At 53.8% G+C, this 15761-nt stretch overlaps 7 protein-coding genes across 7 annotated transcripts; 4 read left to right on the top strand and 3 right to left on the bottom strand.

Moving 5' to 3' along the window:
• Positions 1-843: 843 nt before the first annotated feature.
• Positions 844-3525, top strand: J4E83_001364 (uncharacterized protein; the record flags this gene model as incomplete). Its single annotated transcript, XM_049328320.1, has 1 exon — positions 844-3525. One exon carries the CDS (start codon positions 844-846, stop codon positions 3523-3525), a length of 2682 nt encoding a protein of 893 aa, XP_049192838.1.
• A 380-nt stretch (positions 3526-3905) lies between these two features.
• On the bottom strand, positions 3906-5346 carry J4E83_001363 (uncharacterized protein; the record flags this gene model as incomplete). Its single annotated transcript, XM_049328319.1, has 2 exons — positions 3906-4527; positions 4577-5346. The coding sequence occupies 2 exons, from the start codon at positions 5344-5346 to the stop codon at positions 3906-3908; spliced, it is 1392 nt and encodes a 463-aa protein (XP_049192837.1).
• Positions 5347-6005: 659 nt separating this feature from the next.
• J4E83_001362 (uncharacterized protein) lies at positions 6006-6865 on the top strand (the record flags this gene model as incomplete). The annotated part of the gene is made up of 3 exons (XM_049328318.1): positions 6006-6063; positions 6113-6430; positions 6486-6865. The coding sequence occupies 3 exons, from the start codon at positions 6006-6008 to the stop codon at positions 6863-6865; spliced, it is 756 nt and encodes a 251-aa protein (XP_049192836.1).
• Positions 6866-7014: 149 nt separating this feature from the next.
• J4E83_001361 (uncharacterized protein) lies at positions 7015-8052 on the bottom strand (the record flags this gene model as incomplete). The annotated part of the gene is made up of 2 exons (XM_049328317.1): positions 7015-7274; positions 7326-8052. The coding sequence occupies 2 exons, from the start codon at positions 8050-8052 to the stop codon at positions 7015-7017; spliced, it is 987 nt and encodes a 328-aa protein (XP_049192835.1).
• Positions 8053-8497: 445 nt separating this feature from the next.
• Positions 8498-9170, top strand: J4E83_001360 (uncharacterized protein; the record flags this gene model as incomplete). Its single annotated transcript, XM_049328316.1, has 2 exons — positions 8498-8908; positions 8988-9170. 2 exons carry the CDS (start codon positions 8498-8500, stop codon positions 9168-9170), a joined length of 594 nt encoding a protein of 197 aa, XP_049192834.1.
• Positions 9171-10827: 1657 nt separating this feature from the next.
• J4E83_001359 (uncharacterized protein) lies at positions 10828-13075 on the top strand (the record flags this gene model as incomplete). Its single annotated transcript, XM_049328315.1, has 5 exons — positions 10828-11581; positions 11628-11714; positions 11765-12676; positions 12726-12846; positions 12895-13075. The coding sequence occupies 5 exons, from the start codon at positions 10828-10830 to the stop codon at positions 13073-13075; spliced, it is 2055 nt and encodes a 684-aa protein (XP_049192833.1).
• Positions 13076-13869: 794 nt separating this feature from the next.
• Positions 13870-15007, bottom strand: J4E83_001358 (uncharacterized protein; the record flags this gene model as incomplete). Its single annotated transcript, XM_049328314.1, has 3 exons — positions 13870-14607; positions 14798-14952; positions 15004-15007. The coding sequence occupies 3 exons, from the start codon at positions 15005-15007 to the stop codon at positions 13870-13872; spliced, it is 897 nt and encodes a 298-aa protein (XP_049192832.1).
• Positions 15008-15761: the final 754 nt, after the last annotated feature.

Genomic DNA, 15761 nt, shown 5'->3' with positions numbered 1-15761 from the left:
GTGCTCCGCTTCCAGCTGGGCCCGGAAATTTCATGCATCATCCATGTCTTGTGGTAGCGGAGACACTAGCTCCCAGTCGTCTCTGAGGGGTGCTCCATCTCTCCCAGCTTGTTATTCTTGCTCCTGTCTGCTTGTGTCTCGTAAGAGTTAGTTTTTCGCGTCAAAGAATGCCATGTCACACACCGCCGGATGGAGTGCAGGCTCGCTTAACCTACCGGTTGCGGCGGCTTGCGGACAGGCTGAACCCTTGCACCTCAAAGCGCGACCTCGAACTTTCATCAACCTCATTGTCACCCATCAATACACACTAAACAACATCGCGTCGCATCCTGGGAACATGATCGCGAGTCGCAATCTACACATGAACGAGCGCCAGAAGTTTCTCCATCGAGTTTAGTCCCACAGCGCATCTGCCGGCTTCGACGCGTGAAGGCTTGTCCACGTGTTTACGGACCCACTGCAGGAACCCGCCATCAACAATACCGTCACCGAAAGTGTTAAAGAGCAAGAGTTGGAACGCAACGCGCCCGCAATCGCGCAAATAGGACGCGCAGAAGTTGGGTCTCTGGCCGAGGTGTAAGTTGGCGCGATTTTCCTACCCATGTCTTTGCGATGTGCCCAAGTCTCTCCCATGCATTGCGAGGCTGTATGCACGTGTCGTCCTGATTCACCTTCACCTCGTCTTCACCGCGCAAATTTTCGCCAGCTGGCTGCAGCTTGGCAGCAGTTGGGCAACCCATTCTGTTTTCTATTGTCTTGTCATTGTCGCGAAGCTGTCTTTTTTCTTTGTCCACAGCTATTGTTGGACGACTCCAGTCCTCTGGCGTCTTTTCTTTCTTCTACATGACCGCCCCAGCAACCCAATCTTCCAGCGACCAACTGCTCACACAACCTCAGCAATCAATTCAGCCCCCTTCTCCTGTGCTTGGTTTCGATTTTGCTGGCGACACATCACTTCCAGATTTCAACCGCGATCTTGACGAGCTCATCGCTGCCATGTCGCAACGTGCCAATGGAGAGGCGCGTACGCCTGGAGGACGTAACCGTCGCTCAGATCGCCTCAGTCAAAAGGCAAACTCTGTTGTTGCAGATTCAGTTGTCACCAACGCCACAGCTTCCGCCGCAGCGAAACGTACTACAACAACTTTGACCAAGGTCGCCAGTCGCAGATCAAATGCCTATGGCGCGAGCGGTCGTACTGGTGCCCCGGATAAGCTCCCGGCCGCTCCTGCCACAGGATTCGCCCAGGCTATGGAGAATCAGATGGAGAAGTACGCCGACGATGAGGAAGAGGAGGACCATCAAAGCGAACAACAAAACCACGAGGAAGAAGGTGTCGAGGAACTTGGAAGTGAGCGCCAATCGCGCTTCATCAGGCAAAATCGCAACAGTGACAAAATCTCACCCGACAATGTGCGCAACCCCGCATCGAAGTCAAAGGTCACTCCTGGCTACTCCTTCATCGACAGTGATGACTTTGACCACAGCGATGATGATCTTGCGGCGTCTGTCGGCAATACCACCAAGTCGTTCGGTCTTGCCCACGAGGCTGGTATGCTAGTGTCCCAGGATCCATTCATGGGCTCGCCTTTCGGAAAGCCTGCAGCATCGAACCGCAGACCTGACCTTACAACATCTACCAACAACACAAAGTCGAACGGCATCACTCACGAGGCTGCTACTTCGGGCGCACAAGATCCGTTCGTCAGGCCAGCAGTACCAAATCGCAGGCCCGCCAGTCGCACTGTAAATGGAGCCAGGACCCAAGGACCCACCCCCGTCTTATCTCAAAGTTCTGTTCGTAACAGGGTCTCAATTCCGGCTCAGATTCCTACTCCTGCCGAAAATGCTATCAAGGCACCCATCCAAGGACAGTCCCATATCAGGGCAAACACGCAGCGGCCTACTGTTCGCGCTCCGTCAGCTGAAAATGAAGGATCTGTAAGAGATCTAATCGTCGAGGAGCAGACTAGACTTCAACAACAAGGTCCACCATCGCAGTCACAGCGACAGTCAGAGCGACGCCGCCCGCACCAAAAGGACAGGGTCGAGCTCAACGCATGGCTTGGCGATGTTGAACCAGATGAGGTTGACGAGCCGGTATGGGAATGGAAAAAGCTTATGATTTGGGCGTTTGGTGGATTGGCCGGGTTACTGCTGTTGAGCTACCTTATCTCCTCCGCCATGGTGGCCACGCCGTTCCCCGAATCAGCCGTGCGTACGCCTGGATTGGTGAAGGCTGTGGGCGCTCGAGTCAGTCACACATATGAGAAGATTACCGAGTTCATCCTCCCTCCGACCGAGCACAAACTCACCGAGGCTGAATTGGCTCAAGCGTACAAGAACAACGGCGACGACAACCTCTTATGGGGCCGCATGTCCAACATCGACAAGCGACACACGCAGCGCTTGGAGGATGTTCGTGCAGATATGCGCACGACAATTGAGGAGCTCAAGCAGGAGCTTCCTGAAGTCATGATCGTTCGCCGTAATGAGGATGGCACTTCTGAAATCACGGATGACTTCTGGATGGCACTGACTGGCAAGACACGTTCAAGCATGGGCGACAAAGAGTGGGCGCGCTACATTGAACAGACCAAGACCAAGCTCGGCGAGCTCTTCGACACCACGGCCCAGCAGGAACGCAGCCACACTGAGAGTTGGCCACAGGCCGTCTCTCGTGATGAGTTCGTTACCTTCATGGAGCGCCGTTACGAGAACCTGACCGCTCAAGTCGACAAGAAGATCGACGAAGCTATCCGAGCCCAGAGCGCTCAATTCAAGACGATGGTGCAAGCAGAGGCCCGAAAGACCATGATGGACCAAATCCGACTCAACTCTCTTGCGCAAGCCAACCTCGTCGCAAACTACGAACTCCACCTCACCAAACCCAACTACTTCTCTCCTGGTCTAGGCGCCGTCGTCGATCCTGACATGTCTTCCGTCACATACAACCACCGAGCTGGTCGACTCCATGGGCTCATACGCCGCTGGGCCTTCGTCCCTCATCGCAACCCACCCATGGCTGCGCTGACAAAGTGGGAAGAGCCAGGCGACTGCTGGTGCTCTGCCGGCCAAGCGCCCGTTTCAAGCGGCCAGGCCCAACTCACTGTCAAACTCCCACGACCCGTCATCCCCAAGCAAGTCACCATCGAGCACGTCCCCATGAGCATGATGCCAGCGCGCAACATCTCCAACGCGCCCCGTGACATCGAGCTCTGGGTGCAGACAGACGCGCCCATTAACCCCTACTACTCCCACCGCCAGGTTACCTGCCGCGATCCGCCACCACCCAGCTTCGACGGTCCCGCCTGGAAGTGTTTGGGATCCTTCAAATACAACATCCACGCATCCAACCACCTCCAGACATTCGACCTCGCTGGCGAGCCGTCCGAACCCGTTTCGAAAGCCATGGTACGCGTGACTAGCAATTGGGGTGCTAGTCATACGTGCTTGTACCAGGTCAGGCTACACGGGACGGATGCAGAGAAGGACTACGAGTACCCTGTGAGCCTAATGGATTAGGCTCTCGTAATAGCTGGGATGATGTCGTAATGTAGCATGACGGCGTTTATATTGTTTTCTGCAGGATACCTTCGGGTTTTTACGATTGTGTTTGTATACCCAGGATAGTTACAGAGCATTAGGAATTGAAATTTAACTTGACGATAATGAAGTTTGATGATGACAGTGACTTTTCGAGTAAAACTTATGTATGTGTTGATCCTTTGAAGGTGAAGTAAGTGGACTAGGCAGACTTTGGGGTTACGTTGATCGTTTATTAAGTGCGACAAGCTCACTTGTGTGGCATGCTATCTACTTCGAAACACTCAATGTATCCGCCAGGCCTTGGTATGTGTAGCACCAACAATTCTCACTAGAATGTCGTATACTTTCAGGCCCATCTATCGCACAACACCTCCCTTGAGAGTGGGAATGCTACACAGACCGTCCTTGGTCCTCAGCTTAGCTACACCCGTCTTCTTATCCGCGCCCTCGCCGCTCAATTGTGGTACGACGCCAACATCGAAGCCGACCTCTAGACCATCTGTTGTGGTGAAGCCTGGCTGGATCATCTCCCAGACCTTCTTCTTGGGGTTGAGCACTGGCTCAGGCTCGCCTTCCCAGCCCTCGAAGTAGACGCGGTCGCCAGCCTTGCTGTCCTTGGGGGGATCTACCAGCTCAACTGGGCCCTTGTGGCTGTCCTCACCCTCAGCAACGCGTGGTGACGCAGCGAGTACCATCGCACAGCTCTTGACACCGCGCATAGTGACGGGCTTCAGGTTGCACACTGCGACAATCTTGCGGTTCTGCATCTCCGAGAGGGGAATCAGGCCGTTGAGACCCGAGCATACGGTGCGCACGACCTGACCTTCGTACTCTGAGGTGTTGTCTGTGCCGGGAGCGTCGCCGCATGCGATTGTGGATACGTAGAGCGAGTCGGCGTTGGGGTGGGTCTCGGCCTTGAGGATGTGGCCTACGCGAAGGTCGATGAGGGCGGGAGAGAGGGGCTTCTCGACTGGCGCACTGCGTGTTGTTAGATGGTGTATAGACGCAGGATGGAAACATAACTTACGCTTTCTGGGGCTTGGGCTGCTTCTCCTTCTTTTCCTTCTTCTTCTTCTCGGTCGGCGCGCCTTCTGGGACACCACCTGCTGAGCCGCCCGCTGCGTTGCCGACGACTGCAGACGCTACGGCGGAGCCAGCAGCCTCTGCCTTGCCCTTTGCCTTCTCCGCCTTGGTCTTTCCTCCCTGGCCCCCTTGTGCGGCTTGTCCTTGGTCGCCGGTCAGAGTAGTAGCTGTAGCACCAGACGCGGCGGCACTGGCAGCAGCAGCCTCCTTCTCCTTCTTCTTGCGCTCCTTTTCGGCCTTTGCGTCTACTGGCTTGATCTTGAAGATGACGTTGTCCTGGTCAATGTTGACCTTGTCGTCCAGCTTCAGGCCGAAGACAGGCGAGTTCTGGACAAAGTCGACATGGCGGACGATGTGGTGGTATCCCTGCTCTCCAGTCCTCTCCTCAGCGCTCCATTTCGAGACTACTGGTGCAAGCTTCTGGTAGAGGGCGATGTCTGCGACGGAGGGCTTTGCGCCGAGGACGGTGGTTCGGCTCGAGAGGTGCGTGTTCAGTGATGATAGGCGCTCGGAAGCTTTGGCGGCATCCTCAGAGGAGGAGGCAATGTGGGAGGCAGTGATCAGCCATTGACTGAGTTCCGTCTTCTCGGCGTCGGTGTAGGTGACTTCGGGGTAGAGGGCCTGCGAGGCCTTGACAGCGTCCGTCTCGTCGGCGGCGTTGTTGGGCGCGTGCGTCTTGAGGAAGGTGACCAGGGTCTCGTCGATTGTCGTCATGGTGGGCAGTGGTGCGAAGGTTCGCTGGAAAAAGTTGAGGGCAAGTGGCTGTAGTGGGGTAAAGAAATCCGCCGTAAAGCTACTGGGCGCAGTGGCTATGGATCTGCGGGGATGTGTAGGCGGTATCAGAGATGCTCTGGCCTGGCAATATCTCGTCCGTGGTAATTGAGGTCGTCCGATGTGTAATATGCGAGAAAAGGGCGTAGCGGAGGGACAACGGCGAAGATGCATGATTCACGTGAGTCAAATTCAGGTCCTTCGTCACCGCGCGGGGCTCAGAAGCTTCCGCCATGTCGCCGCACAGGCCATCGCGTTTTCCAAGTCGCGTGTCCATCGCATGCATCGCGTCGAGTGCACCTCAAGATGATGCTGTTATGCTGAGGGTTGAGATGCCTCGTGTTACGGACTACTCTCCACGAGTAAATGGTGCTTGATCGTCTCTCCTTCATGACGCGCGCAGTCCTTCAAGGCCTCAACATGCGGAAGGCAGAGCCAACCCCCTCAATGTTCTAAGCAGACGATGCTGTAGCCTATGGTATGCCTGTGGAAGGCAAAGAGAGTTTGGATGACGAGTCGTTTGCTGCCTGCGCCCCACGTCTACCTAGGTATAACATGTCGAGCTCTCCTTCCCCGCAACACCATTTCTACACAGCATCACCATGGCGTCCGAATCGTCACCAGATGTGCCCAAGGGCAGGAAGAGGTTCATTCCTCTGGGTAAGACATTTCCACGTACACTGCATACATGTCAGCTAATGCGCGACAGAAAACAATCCCGATGTCATGTCCGCTCTCGTCCACAAGCTCGGTCTGTCGGAGAAGCTTGCATTCCACGATGTCTTTAGCATAGACGAGCCCGAACTACTTGCTTTCGTACCTCGACCGGCTCACGCCCTCCTCCTCGTCTTCCCTGTCAGCAAGACATACGAGACATTCCGCATGCAGGAAGACAAGGACAAGCCTGAATACCAGGGACACGGTCCAGAGGAGGAGGTCATCTGGTATAAGCAGACTATTGGAAATGCTTGTGGTCTAATCGGATTACTCCACGGCGTCTCCAACGGTTCCGCCCGTGCACACATCAGTCAGTAGCCGCCGTGTTCCGAGACAGCCATCAGACATGCTGACAAAAGCCTTAGGACCCGACTCGAATTTGGCCAAGCTGGTCAACGACGCGATACCCCTCAAGCCTGTGGAACGAGCCGATCTCCTCTACGAATCTGAAGCTCTCGAGAGCGCACACCAAAGCGCTGCATCCGGTGGTGATACTGCTGCGCCTGAGGCCGATTCCGACGTCGATCTACACTACGTTTGCTTTATCAAGTCGGACAAGAACCATCTGTGGGAGCTTGACGGTCGGCGGAAAGGTCCTCTTGACCGCGGTGCGCTGGGTCCAGATGAGGATGTCCTGAGCGAAAAGGCTCTTGACCTGGGCGTACGTAGCTTCCTCAAGCGCGAGGCTGAGGCCGGCGGAGGCGAGCTGCGTTTCAGTCTGATTACACTTGCCGAGTCGTTCTAGGAGGATAACGAGAGGAGGGAGTCCCGGCAATTCGCTGAAATGTCTTGCGATGAATTTTAAGGTACAACGCTGCATGGTCTGTAGCATGATGTATACACTAGTCTATACTACTTCAAGGAGTATGTTACTCTCCTCAAAAGTCGTCCACCTCAAAAGTCGTCCACCTTGACTACTCGTCCCTCCTTGAGCGGCAGATATACCTTCTCCCATAGGTCACTTCTCTCACCAAGATGATATGTCAAGCTAACATCCTGCATGCCGGGAGGTGACGAGGACGAAATAGCAGCCATGGTTTCGAGTTGCGAGATAATGTTCTCTAAACCCAATGCCTTCCCAGTGGCCTGCGTACTGCCCGCTTCCAGGGAGACATGGACGATGTGAATGTGGAAATGGTAGTACGTCGGTTGATCTACACATCGGTTAGCAACTCTTCGCAACAATTTTCCCAGTATAAACTTACAGTGCACGTAAAGCTTCAACTCGTCCCTCTCAAGCTCCGGATAAAGCTTCACAGTCGCTTCAAGCATCTTCTCCCGCATATGCTTCACCCATTCCGTCATATTCTTCTTCAAGTCCCTCACACTCCAGATATCCCTTCGCTCCACGATGCCGAGCAAGTGCAGACTGCCCATCGTCTTACGGTCCCAGTTGAGATCAGGCAAAAGCAAGAAGCCCTCCTCGCCCGACTCACGGTAGATGACATCCTCTTGTTCAGTCCGGCCCTCAATGATGTTGAATACCCAATTCAACGCGCCCTTTTCACGCTGTGCCTGCATGTACGGTCTCACATACTTTTCGTAAATCTCTGGCGTCTCGGTGACGACCCTTAAGCGCTGTTGCTCGTACTTCTTGATGTGTTTATCCGTGCAAGGATAGATTAGGTTCAGTTTGAAGTCTGGAGGCGGGTTATCGTCGCTGGGATTGGAGTTTGCCAGGAACCAGGCGTAGATGTCGTTTGCACCGAGGTTCTTGATGTTACGGAGCGAGGTGGAGAAGCTGTTTAGAATTTCAGAGTTCGTATCGAAGGCAGCGCGTTCAGCGAGCAGGAGAGCGGGTTTAGAGTCTATGGTGCCCAGAAGGGAGATGCGACGGCCAGCTTGGTCGGAATTCAAGAGGCGGGTCAGATGGAATTTGGGGATTAGAGCCTCCGCGTGGGCGGCGACATCTGGGGGTGTTGTGGAAGTCATTGTTGACTGTAGGTTGTGAAGTACAATTCCAGCACTAAGGTCATAGTCAGTAAGAGTGAACACCTAAGAAACATGGCATGCTCTATGTATGAGTCAAGCGTCCTCGTCGCGGACTTTCACGTCTACTCAGGTGTACGCGTTCGTTTTAACAAGATTCGCGATTTTGACAAGTCTGGGGATTCTGAACTTACCAGAACAAGGTAGAATAGTCCTAAAAACACATGCAAAGTATCCCGCGGTTTCGGCACGATGTGGGGGTGGAGATTGATGCGAGGTCACATGTCTGCGCGATCTCGCGTATCACTGCAGCAACCAGGGAAGGCGCCCCGATCGACGCCAAGCAAATCCAATGAGGTCACTCAACCCAACCACCCCATCATAGCACGCAACCATCAAGACGTCAAATACCTAAGAATCACCAGAAATCGATCGCAAATACATCAAAATGGCACCTAAACGCAAAGCACCGGGCCCAGCGGCCAAATCGCAACAGTCGACTCTCGCATTCCACGGAACGACAAATAGGGTCACAAAGTCCGGCGCAAAAGCACAAGGCGCAAAGAAGAACCTCCTCGAAGCGAAGCTGAAAGACGTCAAGCCGGAGACCATCGACATCTCAGATACTGAGCCGACAACGACGGAAGCTGCGATCATCGAGCAAACAGAACAGGAGGTCAAGGCGCAGGAGGTTGAGAGTACACCAGAGGAGGACCAAGCACGGCGCATGTCAGATGCAGCGATCAAGAAGTACTGGGCCGCAAAGGAGAAGCAAAGGCGCGCACCAAGGGCGCACCAGGGGGCTCTAAGCTTGCACGAGAAAATCCTCAGGGAGTTCGACATGAGCGCGCACTATGGCGTAAGTTTACTACCCAGCACCCTGCCTTCAGAGCTCCCCCACGTCTTGGTCCACCGCTAACACGATTTGCGCTATGTAGCCATGCACCGGAATCGCTCGGTTGAAGCGCTGGAAGCGAGCGCAACGGCTCGATCTCGACCCGCCGATCGAAGTACTCGCGGTCTTGTTGAGGGAGCAGGATGCGGGCGATAGGGACAGGATAGCTGTCCAGCGCTCCATCGTCGATGATATACTGAACTCAAAAGCCGAGCTTGATGTATGAGGATAAGTCTTGGCTTGCGGAGCGCGGATTGCGGGATGGACCCTGTCGGAGTGATACCTTTTCATTATATCTGTAACGTACGAGGATTTGGATACTGAGCTTATGCGAGGAGTTGGGCGTCATGTTTGAACGGGATACGACGGTCGTGTGTGTATAGCAAGAGGAGCATCGGAAGGCACGCGAGCAGTCACCACCATGTAGACCGGCTGCAGGTTAGCAACCCAACCCAAAAGATCTTACACGAATCCGCTTCACATGTTATGATAACCGATGTCTAGAGCTTCGCGACAGGATGCGCTCCAGAACGTTTTTCTCACCGTGCGTCAGCATGCATTGGGGCTTACGACTCAAATACTCGGGCAGACATAGTAGGCTCGGATCTAGTAAACGAACACAGACACCTGGTCCTGGTCTGCCTCCCTTGCAAAGCGATAAGAAGCGACAACGTAATGCGGGGTTGTGAGGTCGACTAAACAGTATGGCCTCGTGAATCGTGTTTAGCTAGTACGTCCAAAGCGTGCAGTCTGCAGCTGGTCGTTTGACAGCCATGAGGAGGCTCCAGACTCTAGTCTCATCGACGGCTCCAGAGTGCCAAAAGACGCGGGGTTGATCGGCAATCGCTCGATGAAGCTCCAGACTTCAAGCTCGCGTGTTGGGTGGCAATTGCTGAGCTGCACGCTAGTGGGGCATGATGCTGGATCCGCATGCGAATGGCACACTAACTGTCAGCCCGATTCCACGCTGCCGGCGACGTCCTTGTTAGCGGGACGTGAGTTCTATAGTGGCTAGTTTAGCATGCACACTGCGTGCCCTCATATCTCCGCACGCATCCTTGCCCAGTCTGCCAGACCCACCCACTGGCATCCTTATCGCCCTTGGACAACTGCGCCGTGATGCTGCCGAATCCCAGCGGCTGTCATGGAGCAGGAACAGCTTCTGTGCATGCCCCGTGTGCTGTGTCGTCTACACGGGCCAACGATTGCAGAGCTGTCGGAGCAGGCATTGCATGGTGGCGCGCACCACGAAGCTGGGTTGGGTGAATTAAAACGGCGCCTTGTCGAATGCTGGGAAAGTCAGATAGCGGGGAACCACTAGAGACGCCCATATCCCTCGTCGTGGCTACAACCTCCATCGACGCCCCTCGCCCCTCCATGTTTTCTTCTTTCTTCTCGACTTAATCCAGTTCAATCCATTCCCCGCAATTCTTCACTTCACCTGTCTTCACATCATGTTCACCGTCGCGCTGTAGGTCGTACCTTCCTGCAAAGGGTCGCAACTTCTCGACGGCCCTCGTGCTTACCTCTTTGACCCCGGCTGTTGATCAACTCAACAACTAACGTGCGCCGTCTCCCCAAACTTTCATCGCGGTAGGTCCCACAGCTCGAGGCATAAGACGTCCTTCGGTCCCGTGTACTGATCATTGCGCGACAGATCACTCCTGTCACTCCACTCTGTCGTGATACGCACGCTCCTGCTGTACATTGGTGGTCCTCTGACCCCTCCGCCGCATCTCTTTGATTGGGAAGGGACCATCACCATTAGCCAGCCTATTGCTATTGCAAGGAGCCTGCCCAATTGATTCCTCGCCCACCACAGGCCCTTCACACGTTGCGCGCCTTCGACCACATTCTAATCCCCCAGCCTTGGACTTGTCAACATGGCTGCTGCTGTCGCCAGATATCCTTCTATGCCCGGTCGTTCTTCGACACCTCCACCGCACCTGTCGCTCAACACCTCTTCTCGTGGTACGCCTACCGCCATTCCCAACAAGCACATCCCGGAATGCTCCCCGGGTGGACTCCCTGCAACTCCCCCAGCATCGCCCCCGCGCCAGGACAGTCTTATTGAAACCTCGTCAATCACATACCCGCCAGATGCATACTGTTCACTCTACTCCGATGACCCGCCCGTGTACACTATCACCGCGGATCGCATGGCGGAGGCCCTAGAGCACATTGCAACGCAGCCGCTTCCGAACCCCGACCAAGTCTTCCCGTGGATGCATGGTCTTCACTCCGAGAATCAGATACAGCTTGCTTTCTTCTCTTCCCGTCGCAGAAGTGGTCGGAAAGTTCCTAGATGCATTCGCAGTATTACTGTTGTCAAGACCGGCGGGAGCCTGTCAGCCTCCAAGCTCAAGGGCGCAATTGCACCGGATGAGCTACTGGAATCGGTGTCTTCTGATACGCCCAGGTTCATTGAATGTGACCCCAAGGATGGCTTTTCTGTGCGCAACTTCCAGATCCAGGCCTGCAAACTGGCTATGGTGTCAGACATCATAGTATACGGCGACCACAAAACCAAGCCACAAGACACGATTGCGCTTGCTCAGAAGATTTCCAGGGCGCAGAGGCAGTATGAAGCAAGGAACGGATTTCCGCATTGCCTGTTCAACACCTTCATGCTCTCAGGTACGATCAGTGACTGCTGTAAAGTGTACAAAACTAATAAGTTCAGATCCCTTTGCATCCATGCAGGAGAAGTACCCAAAGCTGGTTGCTATCAATTCTACGGGCGATATGACAGGAGAGATTGCCGATTTCTGTAAGTTGGTATGCCACAGAAGATGACTCACCGCTGACATGAACATACAGTCTATTGGGAACGATACGAGATGAGTGCGATGTCTAAAGCAACTGAGATCAGCAACAACGTTTTCCTGGGACCAACGCCTGACCAGGCACTACATCCGGATTGCGTGGGCGAAGAAGGCTACGATATGCTGATTGAGGCGACCGATCTTGCGCATGTACCCGAATCGCGCTCGCTCCGAGCTCTCCGCATGGGTCTGGAACGAGTTCACCGCAAGTCTACCCTGCACATGGAATTTCCCTCATCCGGAAGCATCATGCCTCCTACATGGGCGCATGGTGAAGTTGACGGCCTGATGGAAATGTGCAAATGGATGTACGAGCTGGCGAACCCACAAGAGGTCCGGCGGTCGAAGCGAAGACGGGAAGAAGAAGACGAAGCTATAGAGATGGACGACATTGCTGCGCCACGCAAATTTTTGATACACTGCACAGATGGCTATACCGAGACGACACTTCTGGCCTTGGCTTACTTCATGTATGCAGAAGGTCTACCTGTTCACGATGCTTGGATTCAAATGCATCGCGACAAAGGCCGCAACTTCTTCGCATACCCTTCAGATGTTGCTCTTCTAACAGCGATTCAACCTCGAATCCTTCAAGACTCTCCTCGCTTCAACCAGAGTGTTCTGAATCTTTCCGAACCACGCTGGCTTTCGAAGCTCGACGGCAGTCTGCCCAGTCGGATCTTGCCTTACATGTACCTCGGCAACCTTGGACACGCTAACAACCCGGAGCTCCTCCGCGCTATGGGCATTAACCGCATCCTGAGTGTTGGAGAACCGCTTTCTTGGCCCGAAGACGTCAAGAAGAAGCTCGACTGGCCCGCCGAGAACTTCCTGATGGTCGATCGAGTTCAGGACAATGGCGTAGATCCTCTCTGGGGCGAGTTTGAGCGTTGTCTGAAATTCATTGGTGAGTGGCTTGACTCCACGCTGAGACTCGCATAACTGACCTTTTGTAGAAGCAGGCAAGAAAGAGGGAGGCGCTACTTTAGTGCATTGCCGTGTCGGCGTATCGCGTTCTGCAACAATTTGTATTGCTGAAGTCATGAACGAGATGGGCCTACCCTTCCCTCGTGCCTAGTAAGTAATGAGCTGTCTTCCATTTGACCCAGACTAACTTAGTTCCAGCTGCTTTGTTCGGGCACGACGACTTAATGTTATAATTCAACCACACCTTCGATTCACTTACGAACTTCTTAAGTGGGAAGAGTACCAGCGTCAACGACGTAATGAGCCTCTTCGCCGCGACCTGGAGTGGGCAACAGTTGCGCGCGAAATCGCGCTGATGAACAAGCCCTACTCCAGATAACGACTTCTACGAACTCTCCGACCTCTCTGCTCGATATGACTCACGACGATACGATACGACTCGTACATGTACGATTACAGGCCATCAAGCCTTTGAGCTGCCTATTCTGTTCAGGATGATCCATCATCCCTTGTGTGCGATATGGGCGTTTGCAATTCCTTCGTCTTGCTCTGCCATGATCTTTCCTTCTACTTCCGATGTTTGCGTTGATTTTATCCTGCGACCCTGCTGTTTTGCACTACGGATCTGAGCCTGGTTTCGCGTTGTCTGGTCTACTTTCGCGAAACTGTGGTCGCAGGATTTTGCTGTACTGGATGTCTGTCATTCTGGGTCTACGGTCTGGATGTCAATGGGTCATGGGATCAAAGGGCTGCGGGCATCTTTCGTCACTGACTTTCTCCAACCATGTATTACTGTCTCGATCAACTGTAGCGCACTTAGCGCTGCTGCATCGATTGTCGATTTGTGGGCTGATGTTCGGACAGATCATGGAGTACTGGGTCTCAAGTCACTTTATGGCGTATACACTTTTAGTCGTAACAACAAGGTCTCTTCTTTCTCTACGTGTCTCACATTCGTTGCATTGCTGTTCCTGTCTTCCTCCCACTTCGACCAAAGCTACCCATCCTCCCACCACTGCATGGCACACGTTTCACAGGCAAGGACGACGAAGCTCCTGTTCGCTCTCCGGGGGTGTCCACGATAGGCACGACTGTGCAATCGATCAGATATACATCACGAGGGAAGGAGATCATGTGTGAAGCGGTCATTGATGTCGATTAAAGTCATATTGTCTACTCCTTGCCCCCAAGATACCTGTAGACTACTGAAAAGTCTTTGCCCTTGCAGTTTTCGGCTTTCTCGCAAGCATCGTAGAGCGCTCTTGCTGGTTCTCCCAGCGCAAGCTTGACACCAGCCTCATCAGCAGCCTTCAGCGCAAGCTTGAGATCTTTGCTGGCGAGGCCTATACCAAACCCTCCCTCGTAGCCTCTGCTTGCAGGAGCGCCCTCAATGACGCCGGGAACGGGGTTGTTGACCTCACTGGGCCAGCACTTGCCAGTTGCTGTGTTGATCATGCCAGCTAGCGCCTTGGGATCAAGGCCCCACTTCACACCCATACTCATCGCTTCTGCGGTCGCAATGTTGTTGAGCGCGAGCAGATAGTTGTTTGCAAGCTTGCCCTTGAGCCCAGCACCTGGTCCGCCAAGGTGGACCACTCTCCGACCCATCAATGACAGGACTTTAGTAGCACCCTCGACTGCCTCAGGCGGCGCACCGATCATGAAGGTGAGTGTACCAGCCTGAGCACCAACGACACCACCAGACATCGGCGCATCAATGAACTTTCCTTGACCAGTGGAGTGAGCAGCTTCCGCCACCTCACCAGAGGTCATGGGATCAATGGTTGAGCAATCGATAAAGAAACGTTCTTTGTTGATGGAGCTGTCTGAAAGGAGAGTAGCTGGTTCCAGCATCTCCTTGAAGACTGCCTTGACATGCTTAGGTTCTGGCAAGGATGTGACGATAGTTTCCTGCAACACTGTCAGTGGACTGCATTCGAAGTACTTGACAAGAAGATGTGTTATGTATAAAGTATCAGAGGATTGGCTATAATTTTTGTGTAATCAGGAGAAGGGCCACGAATGGCCCCCAACTTAGATCATTGATAGAACAATTAATTCATCACGAGAGTGCTGGAAGTAGTGGAAGAGGTATACGTACGGCTTGTTCAGCGACTTCTCGTACGTTCTCAGCCACTCGTACGCCTTGTGGATGTTCCTCGAGGAATTGCTTCGTAGCTGCGGTATTGACATCGTGCACGAAGAGTGTGTCTTCAGCGGGTATCTTTGCTCGTAGGTTCTTCGCCATGGGATACCCTGTATTTGATGTTAGAACATGGTGATCATGTGAGCTGCCAGAGTACTAACCCATGCGTCCCAATCCTATGAAGCCCCATGTAGCCTGCAGGTTGTGGGAGCTCGAGAAGCATCTCCGCGTGCTCTGGCGGGCCGTTGCAGGTGTTGATCTCCGCAGAGGCGAAGCTAGCGCCGAGACTGTCCGCATCTTGTGATATGGTATGAGGAAGGGTATCTGGGTAGTTGGGTTTGGCAATGTGTTGCGGATAGCGGTTGGAAGCGGTCTCCGCACTCATGGATCGCGTTCAGCCGAGGTCGCGGTCCAATGCAGCAGCACCCGTACGTGGGGCTAGCAGCATGCGTGTATGCATCGTGAATACTGCGAACCTGGCCCCAAGGCTGCTGGAGCTGGTCTTCCGTGAGGTGCCCGTGAAGCTTGGGACTAAAGGTGAAGGGGTGGGTGGGAGCTCAGAGAAAATTACAGGCTGGCGGAAAAGTAATTCCGGCCGAAGCGCGCTATGTCCAATTAGTACCGAGCCCGTGTGCACTCGGTGCTGCAGCCAACCTCGACACAACGATATACACTACGCAGGCTCAAGTCTCATGATGTGAGACTTCCTACGACGAGTTCAAAAACCTTCCGACTCAAGTTCATTGCGTAATAAAGTAGGTGTGCCTAACCCCGGCAAAGATCAATGAGACGAGTTTTGTCGCATCTTACCTAGGTCCAGCTGCATACAGCGAATACCGTGTGTTTAGCAAACACCTGGCATTAAGATTTTCATACGGGTATCTAACTAGGCTTTCTTGTTCTGATTTGTGTCGAATTC

The sequence above is a fragment of the Alternaria metachromatica genome (assembly GCF_023757995.1).
Source record: "Alternaria metachromatica strain BMP 0045 chromosome Unknown scaffold_2, whole genome shotgun sequence".
NCBI classification, from domain to species: domain Eukaryota; kingdom Fungi; phylum Ascomycota; class Dothideomycetes; order Pleosporales; family Pleosporaceae; genus Alternaria; species Alternaria metachromatica.
The sequence above is the reverse complement of the archived record's forward strand: the minus strand, read 5'-3'. Positions and strand labels throughout refer to the sequence as shown.